The sequence below is a fragment of the Scyliorhinus canicula genome, chromosome 16, assembly GCF_902713615.1.
Source record: "Scyliorhinus canicula chromosome 16, sScyCan1.1, whole genome shotgun sequence".
Taxonomy (NCBI): Eukaryota; Metazoa; Chordata; class Chondrichthyes; order Carcharhiniformes; family Scyliorhinidae; genus Scyliorhinus; species Scyliorhinus canicula.
Window position 1 is genome coordinate 40,493,109 of NC_052161.1, and position 13,428 is coordinate 40,506,536.

Sequence of the window (13,428 nt, forward strand, 5' to 3'; positions counted from 1 at the left end):
ACTAAAATCCATGTATACAACATCAACTGCTCTACCTTCATCTATGTACTTAGTTGCCTCCACAAAGAATACAATCAAACTTGTGGCTGAAAAAATGCAACACTTTTTCAGTATTAGTTTGCATGCATTCCACTAAGGCTACAATGCTCAAGTTATTTTGACTAGGATTTTCACTCTTGGGTCGGGAGCGCAGGGTTTTCTCGGCTTTTCAAGTCTGACCTGGGAAAGAACATTTCCCTGGAAGTTGGGATTTTCACTCCAGGGTTGCAGGGTTCTCTGGGAGTCATACCAGACCACCCTGCAATGGGTTCAGATGCAGGCTGTGTGGAAGGTCTGCCAGTGCTCCTGCACTGTTTGACAGTAAAACATAAAACATCTCTCCAGCTCACATCACCTCAAATCTCCCGCCACACTCAAATGACCATCCATTACACTTTTGACAGTTCCAATGAGCTTGACATTAATACATTTATTAATTTTTTATGCACATTCAATTCTATTTTAATCCCAAGGAATACCTGACCACCTCTGAAGGTGGCCCATGACCTTATCCAAAGGGGAACCCCACCTCTCCAAATAACTTGCCAAAATTCAGACCTGATCCTACCAGGTTTAATCTGTGCATATACTGTTTTGCACACTTGGCTCACCAAAAATTATATGACTGGAGACGATTGTTGATTTAGATTGGCAGGTGCCTCTGCGAAAAGTGCAAACGCGCACCCCAACCCAGGCCCATTCCTGCACCTATGCAAATGGTTGGTGCTGTGTTGAGGGTCAGACTTCCGGATTTATGCTCTTCTGTCTGTCATTTCCGCAACGACAATGAGGCCCTCCGCCATTGTGAAAATCTAGTACTCTAACTTGCTTTTGGAGTTGTTTAAATTGCACTGTACTTCACAATTATTATTATTTCCTATGTTGCACGTGACTCCATTGAACAGTTGCACATCAAATTAGATGCTCCTTAATTTCATGGAAGTTTCGGGATTTTAATTCATTTTAAATGCTGGTACAGTATCTGTAAAAAAAAAAGTGACCACAAAGCTGTCAGATTGCCTGTAAAACCCATCTGATTCACTCATATTCTTTATCGATAACACCTAACTCCTTTAATGTTTTAATAATCTTTATTGTCACAAGTAGGCTTACATTAACACTGCAATGAAGTTACTGTGAAAATCCCCTCATCGCCACACTCCGGCGCCTGTTCGGGTTAACTGAGGGAAAATTCAGAATGTCCAGATTTGCAGCCTTTCAGGTCTTGTGGGAGGAAACCCATGCAGACTCTGTACAGACAGTGACTCAAGCCGGGTATTGAACCTGGGACTGTGGCGCTGTGAAACAATAGTGCTAACCACTTGTGCTACCATGCTGCCCTTACCCGGTCCGGCATTGATGTGACTCTTTGCTCACACTGCATTCTTGACTCTTAATTGCCTGCAGTTTTGCAAGCCACTCAAATGTTTCAAATTGCTACAGCATTGTGACTGCACATTCACCACACTGACTCCAGTGATTCGTGCAGTGGGCCAACCATCACATTCTCAGGGCAACTGAACATGGACAGTAAGTGCTAGTCTTTCCATACCACCCAGATCTCTGTAATATTTAAAAACGTTTGCTGTAATTTAAGAATTATTGAGGATAGTTCAACCTCAAACAATGGGTGGATTCGGGCCACATGGGATGTTAAAGTCTCACAACCTGTCTCAAACTCCCCTTCTTCTAGTATTAATGACAGCAGGGTGATGGCAGGCAACCAACTTTCTCCCAGGAGGTGGCTCGCTCCTTTTAATATTAGAATGAAGCATTGGCAATGTGCAGCTTAATGATACTGTTGCCCCTCTTCCCCATCCGAAGCCATGATTTCCCCTCCATTCCATAGCTCCCACCATCCTTTTTTTCTTTCCAGTCCCTTCCTCTGTCCCTCGCCTGCACTCCCTGGTTGAATTCTATGATCTCCCTCCATTCTTTTGGTCTTCTGAACTTGTTTGCTGAAGCCTGAATCAATTTAATTTGACAGGACCTAAGTCAAAACAATTCTCCTATGCTTCCTGACCTGAAAACAGCACCTCCCCTACTTCCTCCCTGCCTTCAAGCTAATATCAAGGTAATTATTTCCAATGGTACAATTGAAAGCAAAGACCACATATAAAGGCTGATAGTAATTTAATGAATAAAACTCTTAAAGGGAGCAAACATGCTTTGCGATATTGCGGACTTCAGTGAACGTAATACATGACCTGATTGGAAAAGCAATTTACACTGGAGCAGGTTATCATTGTTTTTGTTAGTTGGTCGATACCCACATTGACATAGGTCTAATCCTGTAATAAATTAGATATATATAAATAAAATCTGTCTTTTGTACAATGTAAAAATATTATTTTAATTTAATTACTTGAACCGTTTGAAAGCTGCATTCCAATTATTTCCTTAAATTACATATTTGCAACTTAAAAGCTTCAAGCTGAAAAGTGTTGTTTGTTTGTCAAGGTTACTGTTCACCAAGGTGACTACTGCTCTTTGTTGAATAATCAATCATGAAGTCCTGGGTAGAATACAAAAAAACTAGAAATTAATATATCAAAGGGTTAAAATACAGGAAGAGAGAGTTATGTGATCACACTAATTGCTTATCCACTAATAGCAATAGTAATTTCTGTCTTATTCTGTTGAATAAGATATTTATACATATTTAGTCAAATATTGATAAAGTATAAATTAGATTAATTTTGAAGAGATGTCAGTGCTTCCAAATGTATGTCAATTTTACCTTCTGTTTCAATAACATTTTATCGTTATAAGTCACTTCGACCAAATATCCTCTCTATTCTTCCAACATTTTTGATCTCTTTTTTCAAAAATACTGGCCTTTATGTTAAAATAACCTCAGCAATATTTTTTTTCTCGCCAGCTGATCTTTCAATTGACTTGTTTTACTTATTTTTCCATTTTGGTTCTAATTTCTGAAATGGGATGTACATTTTCTTTAGTTTGGGGTCACAAATTACTTTTTAAAATAAAAAAAACGATTATTCATAATTGAGTACTTCAGGTTTAATTCACAAAACAATTTTGTTGGAATATTTAATAAGTAAGGCAAATTACATTTGTTTACTAATTAAATTAAATTAGAAAGGAGTTTGTTTTCAACTCCTCCCAGTGAAACTTTATTCAACCAAGTGCATTTGACAGCTTTGGCTAATGATATGCTCCATGTTGATGCTGCTTGTTGGAATAGAAAGAAGCTGAAGTGCTACCTGCATCAAACAAACATTGTATTTTTTTTACAAATACACTATTGCAGATTTTCCTTAATTAAAAAAACAATGTGGTGGAACATACTAACATGCTCAGTAGTCTTTAATCATGTCATAATCTCACTCTCCAGGGGTGGAATATGATAATCTTCCACAAAATCATTTTATACCACTTACAGTTCTCATTGGTTACAGTATAGCTCTGATCAGAGGCATAGCCACCGTGAAAACACCCCCAGCTGGTCCAAGACCTTTTGGGGACATTGAAATGCAATATACCAGGAGCAGAATTGTGCATATATTCATCAGGTATAAAAATAGGTTGTTTCAGCAATGACCTCATTGTAATCTAGAGTGCAGCGGAGCTGGCATTACCTACTGATTGTGTATTCCACTATGCCTATTGATCTGAAACAGACACATTATTATTTAGCCCTGTTAGACTTAAGGTGCAGAGATTTTGGGGAACTCACCTTGAATTTTACTGATCAGTGTATTACAAATGAGTCATCTGTTTTATACAGTGTTCATTTCATTGATAATTTTGACATTTATTCTTATCTCTGCTTTCTGGATCACTCTGTAACAGTTATATTCCTGAGTTTGGTTATTTGGACATTCATTTTTAAACTAGTATGTATGTGTATACCTTTTCATAAAACATTTTTTGTGGTCTTACCCTTCTCTGAGGGCTTCACCTTTTTCTAATTCTTGAATAACCCCAAGCAGCACCTTAATGGTTTCCTGACTGGAACTGATCAGATTTTCCATTATTTGCAGCTGTGCTTTCAGATCCACCACTTCAGTAAGAGGCATGATTTGCTGATTTGACTCCATTACAGATACTGTCTGGTTAGACTGACTTTGACTTTCATCTCTGGGTGCAGTGTTTGATGCAGTAGATTCAGAAGTTTCTTCTTCACTTTGTGGGAACTGTAATGAACAGGCTTGACCATTCATAGGCAGATAATTCAGACTGGTTGGATGCAAAGTTCTCTCATGTACTTCCCGTGCTCTCACGTTTTGTGGAGAGTTCTGTGTAAAGGAATTAGAAGAATCAGGTTGCGTAAGTTCACAGTTGGCTTCTGTTAAGTGGAAGGAGGTGAACTCCGTTAGCTGCAGCGCTGATTGATTAAAGTTCTGATTTTCTGATGCCCCCTTATCATATTTTGCCGTATTGCACAGCTGGTGATTTTGTTCAGTTGGGTTTGAATCTGCCAACTTTAATATGTGAGAGGACTCTTCAGTGTAACTGTGCATTTCTGGATCTTTGCTGCTAGAATCACCAAAACTGTCACTATCAGCTTGTTTATTCAGTTTGATGAAATTATTATGTGAGCTGATATCTGTGTTCTTTTGATTGCTCCCCTCTGCACTGCTAAGAGTATGTGCTGAGTCTTTATTGAGGTTACTACCTTTAATATCAATTGCCCAGTCATTGTTTTGTCGCCTGAATGTGTCAATTGTTGGAGCAATTTTAATGACATTCACTTTCTTCCTTTCCAAAGGGAATGTCTGATATCGCTTTTTCAGATCAGGTGATGTCTGTACACCTGTGCTTCTGGTTACATTTGGGATTGACCGTCGTGCAGGCACAGTCATGTATTTGCGATAAGCTGCCTTATAAGAAATAGCTTTCATTGTTTTTTTGTCCAGTTGCTGTGCTGCGGAAAGTCTCTTCTCTTGTTCATTCTGAGCTTCCCGGATATCTTTAAATCTTACCTGTAGGGCTTTATTTCTTTTTCTAATCTGCCTATTTGGATCCAGTACATATTTAATCTCCAATGAAGCTTGCTCAGCTTCGTTCTCTGTACTTGTGAGTTGGCATTTGCTTGGTTCCTTACTCACCATCTTTCACCTATAATTGAAAACAATGGAGATAATATTTCAAATCACACATTGAAATCTGTCAAGAACAAAGAGCATAAAAATCTTTGTTGCAAAATTATTGTTGAACTGACACCATGAGATTCTCTCCACAACAGCAATATTTTGTAACTTGAAAACACCAATTTCAGGTCACACCTATTTAAAAGTGTTAAGTTTACGCATACACAAACAAAACTTATCTTCTCAGCTAAATTCCTGCAGTGTTCATAAAAATTGTTTGCAAGTTTGTGAAAATGAATTTTAGGCTATGTAATTAATTTTTGAATTCATTCATTCCCCCCCGCCCCCTCTCAACTCCACTCCAATGGCCTGCTGACTGAATTCACCAGAATATTCTGCTCTGAATGCATTACAGCTTAAAACATGATGGCAAAACTAGAATAACATAATTTTGTAAATCTGATGGCTTTTCTAGTCTGCGCAAGAGCCACTATTGTTTTTGGAGCAAGACCGGTTTGCCTTAAGATGAGATGTAAACTGAAAAATATCTAAGCATCTGATTCTTAAAAAAAAGTCAGAATATATCAACACAAGTATTCTTGATTATGTTTCATTGCAATTAAACTTTTTACAGCTACGTGTATTTGTTAGTATACATCTGGAATGAAAACTGGTGCTGTAAATGTAGCGATAGATCCTTCCAAGAAATATATAATCTTTGATTTGAGTGAATGCACAAGCTAAGTACAAGCAGGTGCTGATGAATTCATTCAGGGAATCAGCAGGCAAAAAACCCTTTAGCTGTTTTGAAAATCAAGTACTGCCAGTTTGACGGCAATGATGTGAGCCCCTGATTTTTGTAAAAAAGTGTATGTTACATTTGTAACTTTATTGGACTATGTTTGAATAAATCTTGACCTTGACTACTGAGAATGTTAATTTACCAATATTAGTTTGCAATATTGAGAATACTGCCTCATTTCATCACAACAGAAAGGTATGGGGCGGAATTCTCTGCTCCCCACGTGGCGTGGGAGAATCGTGGGAGGGCCTCCCGACATTTTTTACGCCCCCCAGCGATCCCCCCCCCCCGCGCTCGGAAAAACGGCGATTCTCAGAGCCCGATGGGCCGAGCGGCCGGCCCTTCATGCCTGTTTCACCACAGCAGCAACCACACTTGATCGCTGCATTCGTGAAACGGGCGCCAGATGCCCTGTTTGGGGCATCTAGGGGCCCGATTGGCACGGGAGCACCACGACTGTGCTCGGGAGGGGACAGGCCCGCGATTGGGGCCCACCGATTGTCGGGCCAGCGTCCAAAACAGACACACTCTTTCCCCTCCACTGCCCGGCAAGATCAAGCCGCCGGAGAAAGACGGCCATCGTGCATGCGCGGTTCGCGCCGTCTGCGCGATGAAGTCATGCGCGAGTTGGAACCGGCAACCCGGGCATGCGCAGATGACCTCACAAATGCGCCATTTTGTGCGTCATTTCCGGCGCGACGAGGTCGCGTCCGGGAAAGACGGAGGCCCGCTCCTAGCACCCCGGGTGGGGGTGAATTAGGTGCGGTGAGCGGGCTCCGAGGCCGTCGTGAACCTCGGCCGAGTTCACGACGGCCTCCACGATTTTGGCCACCAGCGGAGAATTACGCCCATGGGATTTGTAGTGAAAACTGTGCTTGGCCCTAAAGGAAGGGTTAAAACCTTATTTTCCTGAGTCAGCTTAATGGCGACAATGAATGAAGTTTCACAAGCAAGTACAGTGCTTCATAAGCCATTGACTTTGTTTGAAATTGGAGTCGAATTATTTTGTTTTAGGCTTTAAATAGAGATTATTTTAACTCTGGAGAGAGAAACGGGGTTAGCTTTTTCAGTCAGTCTCGACTCTGAAGAAAACTTATACAGACTCAAAGCGTTAACTGTTTCCCTCTCCACAGATGCTGCCAGACCTGTTGAGTTTTTTCACCATTTTTGTTTTTATTTCAAATTTCCAGCATCAGTAGTTTGCTTTTATCCCAATCAACTGCCGAACTGGTACCGCAATACCTCCCTTTAAATCTCACTGCCGGCTCAGCTTCACATAGGAGACTTCGGATTTCTTGCCTATCCATTCTCTCTTCACCACGCCCCCCCCCCCCCCCCCCCCCCCCCCCCAATAGGCATTGTTCTGCTGGAGAATGATTTATAGTATTCAAATTCTATTTTACTTTAAGTCCAAAAGTGAATGATTAAAAGTATAAAATAGATTAAAATTTAAAAGTCAGAAACATCGTATTTGTAGCTCAGCAAATATTGGGCGGAATTTAATGGAAACATTTCTATGTTCATTTGTGGTGAGTTTTGCAGGAAGATGTCTGCTGTTTCTGCTAGCCCACTGCTCTCAAACGACACGTAGTCACTTTATTGGGCCCTGGGGAGTTCTCACCAGTTTAGCCCACACTTAGAATTTTTTTCAGCACTGGGGAGCTGAACTCAGGGATCGGGGCGTCCTTTTGAAAGGGTGCCCGATCTCTAAGTGAGCTTGTGCCCCGCCTCCCCACCCATGGCAATGTCACCGCATATACACATGGGCATTACCGTGTGGACCGGTACCCACCTGCAGTCTCCCTGGGCATCTACCGGCCGCATTGCGCTCGAGCGAGAGCGCAACGCAACTAGTAGATCGCACCAATTATTTCTTTAAACAAACCTGCTACAGATGAATTGTCTTGTGCTCCAGTTTATAAACAAAACTATGCTTCAGACATTACTGAAGAACTGAATGGGGGTTGCATTTCCAGAATGATGCTTTCCTTTTTATCTTTCTAACATTATGTATGTTAGAAACATAACAACAGACATTGTATTGTTCACATGCAATACAAACCTTTTACTCCTACATTCTTTATTCTTTTATTAAATAGTTTATTTTCATTGTACATTTTATAGTATCTAAAAAGAAAAAGAAAGACTTGTGCCTTTCAGAGCTTCAAAGACTGTACAGCCGATGAGATACTTTTGAAGCGATGCCACTGTTATCACAGTGCAGAAGGATGCCATTCGGCCCTCTGAGTCTGCACTGGCCCTTAGAAAGAGCACCCTACTTAAACCCAGGCCTCCACCCTATCTCCGTAATCCAATAACCCCACCTCACCTTTTGGACACTTAAGGACAATTTAGCATGGCCAATCCACCTCACCTGCAATCTTTGGACTGTGGGAGGAAACCAGAGCACCCGAAGCTGCATCCAATTTGTGCACAGCAAGCTCCAACAGACAAAAATGTCATAATGACCAGATAATATTTTTAAAATATTGATTGAAGGGTATATATTGACCAGGACACTGAGGATTACTCTCTTGCTGTTCCACCTGAGTGAGGAGAAAGGGTCTTGATTCGACCAACTGAACAATGGCTGACATAATATCTAGGTCCCTGTGTAGCAGCAGAGTACAAAAAGGAGCCAATTTAAGTGATAATAAAAATGACATAGAGAAATTTAGTAAACATTGTGCTGACATTAATTTGTTCTGTTTACTTCTAAATTCTCTGTGACGCCAATATGAAATGTTACAGGTCTTCAAAGTGGAAAATATTTGTAATTTTGCTCAGTTGCCTCCTAAAGGTTATATTTCATCTTTATGTAACTCGTTTCATAATGTGGGCAAATATGTAGTTCCAGAACAATGCTACCTCTTCACCTGATCCAAAGGCCATCTCTTGATATGTGTTGGAAAGTATAATTTGAATACATTGAACTGTTTTTCATATATTACAACAATTCCATTAAATGTTTAAATGCTTTATGGATGCTTTACGAATACATGAACCTGTGGCGTAGCATTTTGAAGGATTATGTACTCGAAGCAGCCACATAATCCTCTTCCACTTTTTGGGGTCTATACTTCAAAACTGCCTCTTCTGGTTCCTACTGTTGTGTTCTTATGGCATAGAACATGGTATAAGTTACTTCTTGTTTAATATAAAGTAATTCATAAAGAATTTTTAACTTCAAAGATGGAAAATATTTATTGTTAATGGTTCTTATTTCTGGATTTTTAATTGGTTTGGTTTACAGTTCAGGCTAAATGAACACATTTATTAGCTTTCAAACAGCTATTTGATTATACTATGACATTATTTATCATATATATTGGATTATATTTCATAGCATGAATAATTGGAAACTACTTTTTAAAATAAACAAAAATGGAATCAAGATATATGACTTGGAAACAATTAAAGTGACTATAAATGCATTTTGTATGGGGGCAAATTTTTTTTAAGAAAAGTGGAACATTGGTGCTATCTATTTGAAGTGGGTTTAGACTAAGTCATGATTATTCTTATTCAGTATAAGTAAGAAAATATTAATTTCTCTATTTTATCCGTGCCAAGAATAGATTTTTACCAGTAAGTTCTATTTGAAATCATCTTGTGTTTCAGTGCATTTTATGGAAATTTAGCAATGACAAACTGACCAGGGGCATGTTCAACTGAATCAATTATTATGTAGATTCATCTGCAATGAATCCTATGTGCATATCAATTCCAAATTGAAAAAGGCCATATAATGCATAAATTACTTTAAACAAATGCATTTTATGTCAAGGATCGGTAGAATCCTACTAGTATTTTACATCTTTAGTTAACAAGATCAAACATCTTTTAAAAGCTCATTTAGAACTTCCTGTAAGGAATATCACTTACATGAAGATCATCCTCATAAGACATAAATTATATTTATCACTTGATATTATTCAAAAACGTTGGACAACAAGTGACAAATGAATAATATTATGATGAAGTATCTTGTGGTTTTAGTTCTTAAAACTTTCAAATAACTAAACTTTGTTAGCCCTAAGATGATATATCTCTAACCTCCTTGACTGTGCACTTGACCATTAGTAAAATTCTAATACAAAAAATAGTTTTTTTCTCAAATTACTCAGATTAAAAAATGGTATCTGAATTGTCTCATCATTCATTGATTACTTGATCATAACATTTGCTTATAAGTTCAGTAACCAATTTAAAACATCAAAAAGTGTAATTTTAGCTATTTTTTATTGAATCCAACTAATGTTTTGCAATGCATTCTTAGTTTAAACCTTCGGTTAATTATGTGAGCAACTATTTGTCAGAGACTAACTTTGGTTTTTTAAACTTTTTATTTATTTCCCAGACTAAGTCAAGTAAATCAAATGAACATGTAATGAAAATACCGATAGATGACTGCGGCATCTAGCTGTTATTTGATGGAGGATAATCATATTTGTTAGATTGGTAGGGTATTCTGACTTAGCTGTATAGCTTTGGAATGCTCAAGATGTTTTACGATCATTTAATATTAAAGATGGAAAACAAAAATAGTCTCCTCAAAACCCATCAGCACACTTGAGTTTATGTAATCCTAAAGTTGGTGGTAAAGTACCCTTTAAGGAGGAAGTGAAGGGTTAAAATGAAGTAATCCTTTCCATGCTGTAAGGCAGTGGTATGAAACAAAATGGTAAGATGGACTACTGTTTACTTGAGCCTACCCATTTGTGAGCCACTGTAACAAGCTTAAAACAAAAAATTGAAGGGACCGTTTCTAGATTATTGCTTGCAATGTAGAAAAAAAATTTTTTTTTTGTAAAGTTGTGAAACTGAGGAATATTTTCATAACTGATTTAAAAGCCACGAGAGTATTATTTATCATCTTTTCAGCAGCATAGAGGTAGGGTGCGATGCTGTATCTTTAAAGAGGATTTCCAGGGTAACAGACATGCAATAAAAAGCAAGCTGTACTACGAGTATCCTGAAGTGTTCTAATTATTTCAGATCATTGTCTTGTAGCTTCTACTTGTCATCGTTGACCGTTAAATCTCACTGGACAGTGTATCACAGAAGGCTTTTATGCTTGCCTGTCAAGCAGATACTTATAAATTATTTGATGACAGAAAACTACTGCATTGGGGTTGCAAGTGAAAAAGCTCATTTGATTTGGATACTTGTGTAGGATTCTGATTGATAAATTCCTCAAATTGAATGCAATTATATTCAATGTAAAAGTAGAGTAGACTTGGGAAATGATTACAGTTACAAAGTGCAAGTAAAACATAATTTTCCTTTCACGATAATCTGTTACGTATATTTTATTTAATATCTGTGTTATACATGTTCAGCAGTTGAATTTTTAAATTGGATATATCAGAAATTAATTTAAATATTTGTGGGAAATGAGAGTTCTGAAATTACAATAGAAAAGATTGCTTACCTTAGATAAATTAGAAATGAAAGCGCAACGCCTGTATGCTGCTTCTGTTGTAAAAATCCATGTGTGGAGTAGGTTTTCTGTAATGATCCAGCACTGTAGAATATGAAGTGTTAGCGTACTTTCCAAGCTGCGCATTTAGCTATTGCTCAAAGTTCCCTCTCCTCCATAGTATTTAGTCTGCACCTTTCTCTTCATAACAGTGAGACATTTAACCAGCTGTGACCAACGATGCTTTCACTAGAGGCAGCCACGCACTTATGAAATTTCCTGTTACTGAGTTGCCGTGTGCAAGCTCTCCAGGCTGCTGGGGAAGTCCAATTTCTATCAGCTGCTACTGGCAAGCTGTGCATGCAAAGCAAGACCTCGCCTCCTTATCATCTTGGCTGAGATGTTTTTACAGTGGATACATGCCAGTAAGCTATTACACAAACTGAATTCTAGGCTTCTTGAAGTGAGAGTGAAAAATGATATTTTGCTGCAGCTTTTTTTAATTGGATGTTTTCTGCCCACATGTTCCATGCTGACATTTGAGAGAAAACAATCAATTCCTGTAGTATTGTAGACTGCTGACTCTCCACTAGGGAGAGTTAGAATATAACTGATTTTAACCCCTCTTCAAATGAAGTTGAATTTTGATGAACTTGTTGAATGTGACACTCCGACCATTCTACAATACGTGCTAGTATGTGCAACTGATTGTCGAGCAAAAAGACCCCCCAAAAATATAGCTGTTCAGTTCATATGTTTTCTAGCCTTTGGGCTTATCAGACTGTTGAGCACTATTGAACTATTAGTTTAACTAAAACTGCATGGGAGTTTTGTTGATTATTGCTTTCCCCTGCCACTTAGTGGTAGGACATTTACATTCCAAAGAGTACTTTGCCATATAGGCTTAGTTTTAAACTCAGATTTTAAACAAAAATTGATGCTACTTTTAGAAGTATCTGAATTTTATTGCATTTATTTTAGCCAAAATTTCAAAAATCCATCTCATTTGCATTCAGATAATATATAACACTGATGCCATATTTTCAAAGCTAAGGTGGTCATGTGAGAGCAGTGCATACTGAAAGTTGGCAGCTTTTATTTAATTGCGAAGGGACTGCTGTCTGCATCAGTTGACGCATATAACGTTGAACTGTTGAAAGTCGTTCATCAGTTAAGTCAGTTGGGAGCACTACCATCATTAGTTGGTGAGCTAAAAGCAATTCTTTTCATATTGCTGCATCTTCAATGACATTAAATAGGTCACTGCTCTTAGACTTGTAATGTGACTCTGGAGATTTTTCTTATTGGGGAATCATAACATGCAGAAACTGCAGATGCATTTTATTTGAACAGTCACTTGTTAGTACTTACCCCGACTTTAGATATATGTGAAGCTAAATTATGCATGTTGCCCAAGAAAATCATCTTCTGTACGTGACCATTCAAATGCTGTTTTTTTTGTTCAGCTTCAACATTTTTTGTCGTAACCTTTAAAATGCAGATCAATTTATGAATAACCCATTATTATATTTCATTGCAATTTACCATTTCAATTGGAGTGACCTAAAATGTAATCATAATTTTTTGCAATAAATATGGTTTGTAAGTATTCAGCAGTACTAAGCAGGCTAATATGGGTTACAAAGTTTATAATTTGAGTTAATAGTATGAGTTTCGTTTTTGTGGAGCGCTGAAATGTAATTTAATAGATGGGCCAAAATTGCATTTAATGTTTAGTATAAGCACTTTTAATGTCTAAGAATCATTTGAACTTGTCATTGTTACTGATGATTTGCATCTGTAAGGGTCTTATTGATTGCACTCCTGAAAGTCTTAATGTATGTGTAGGTTATAAAGCTTCCTTAGGCGATATGTTCAAGAAGGTTATGACATGTCGCAGAAGGGATTATGAGGGTGGTTAAAGAACTTAAGAATGTGTGTTATCAGGATATTGTATTGAAAGTGTTCAAGTTTCACTTTGTCCTCTCGAGGATATTTGCAGACTTTGTGCTACCTTTTTTGTTCCCAAATTGAGCACACTGCTACCCTGCCCCGCCCTGATGAAAATTTAGCATGATAATATCGCGCCAGCAATATGGCACCATCAC

General features: G+C 38.1%; 2 protein-coding genes across 13 annotated transcripts in view; one reads left to right on the forward strand and one right to left on the reverse strand.

Annotated features, from left to right (window-relative positions):
• The window catches only part of LOC119979445 (inhibitory synaptic factor 2A), a 404,538-nt gene extending 392,674 nt beyond the window's left edge, over positions 1-11,864 (reverse strand). For 5 of the 12 annotated variants that reach the window (XM_038821684.1, XM_038821686.1, XM_038821685.1 and 2 more), the window contains exons 1-2: positions 11,333-11,862; positions 3,999-5,124 (exon numbers count right to left, since the gene is read on the reverse strand). In XM_038821684.1, coding sequence (XP_038677612.1) covers positions 3,999-5,117 — 1,119 coding nt within the window. In that variant the 5' untranslated portion in view covers positions 5,118-5,124; positions 11,333-11,862. Of the gene's footprint in view, positions 1-3,945; positions 5,125-11,332 lie in introns of all 12 variants that reach the window. The other 7 variants (XM_038821680.1, XM_038821679.1, XM_038821674.1 and 4 more) reach the window with 4 other exon arrangements.
• dock1 (dedicator of cytokinesis 1) overlaps positions 1-13,428 on the forward strand; it is a 763,650-nt gene that overhangs the window by 345,473 nt on the left and 404,749 nt on the right.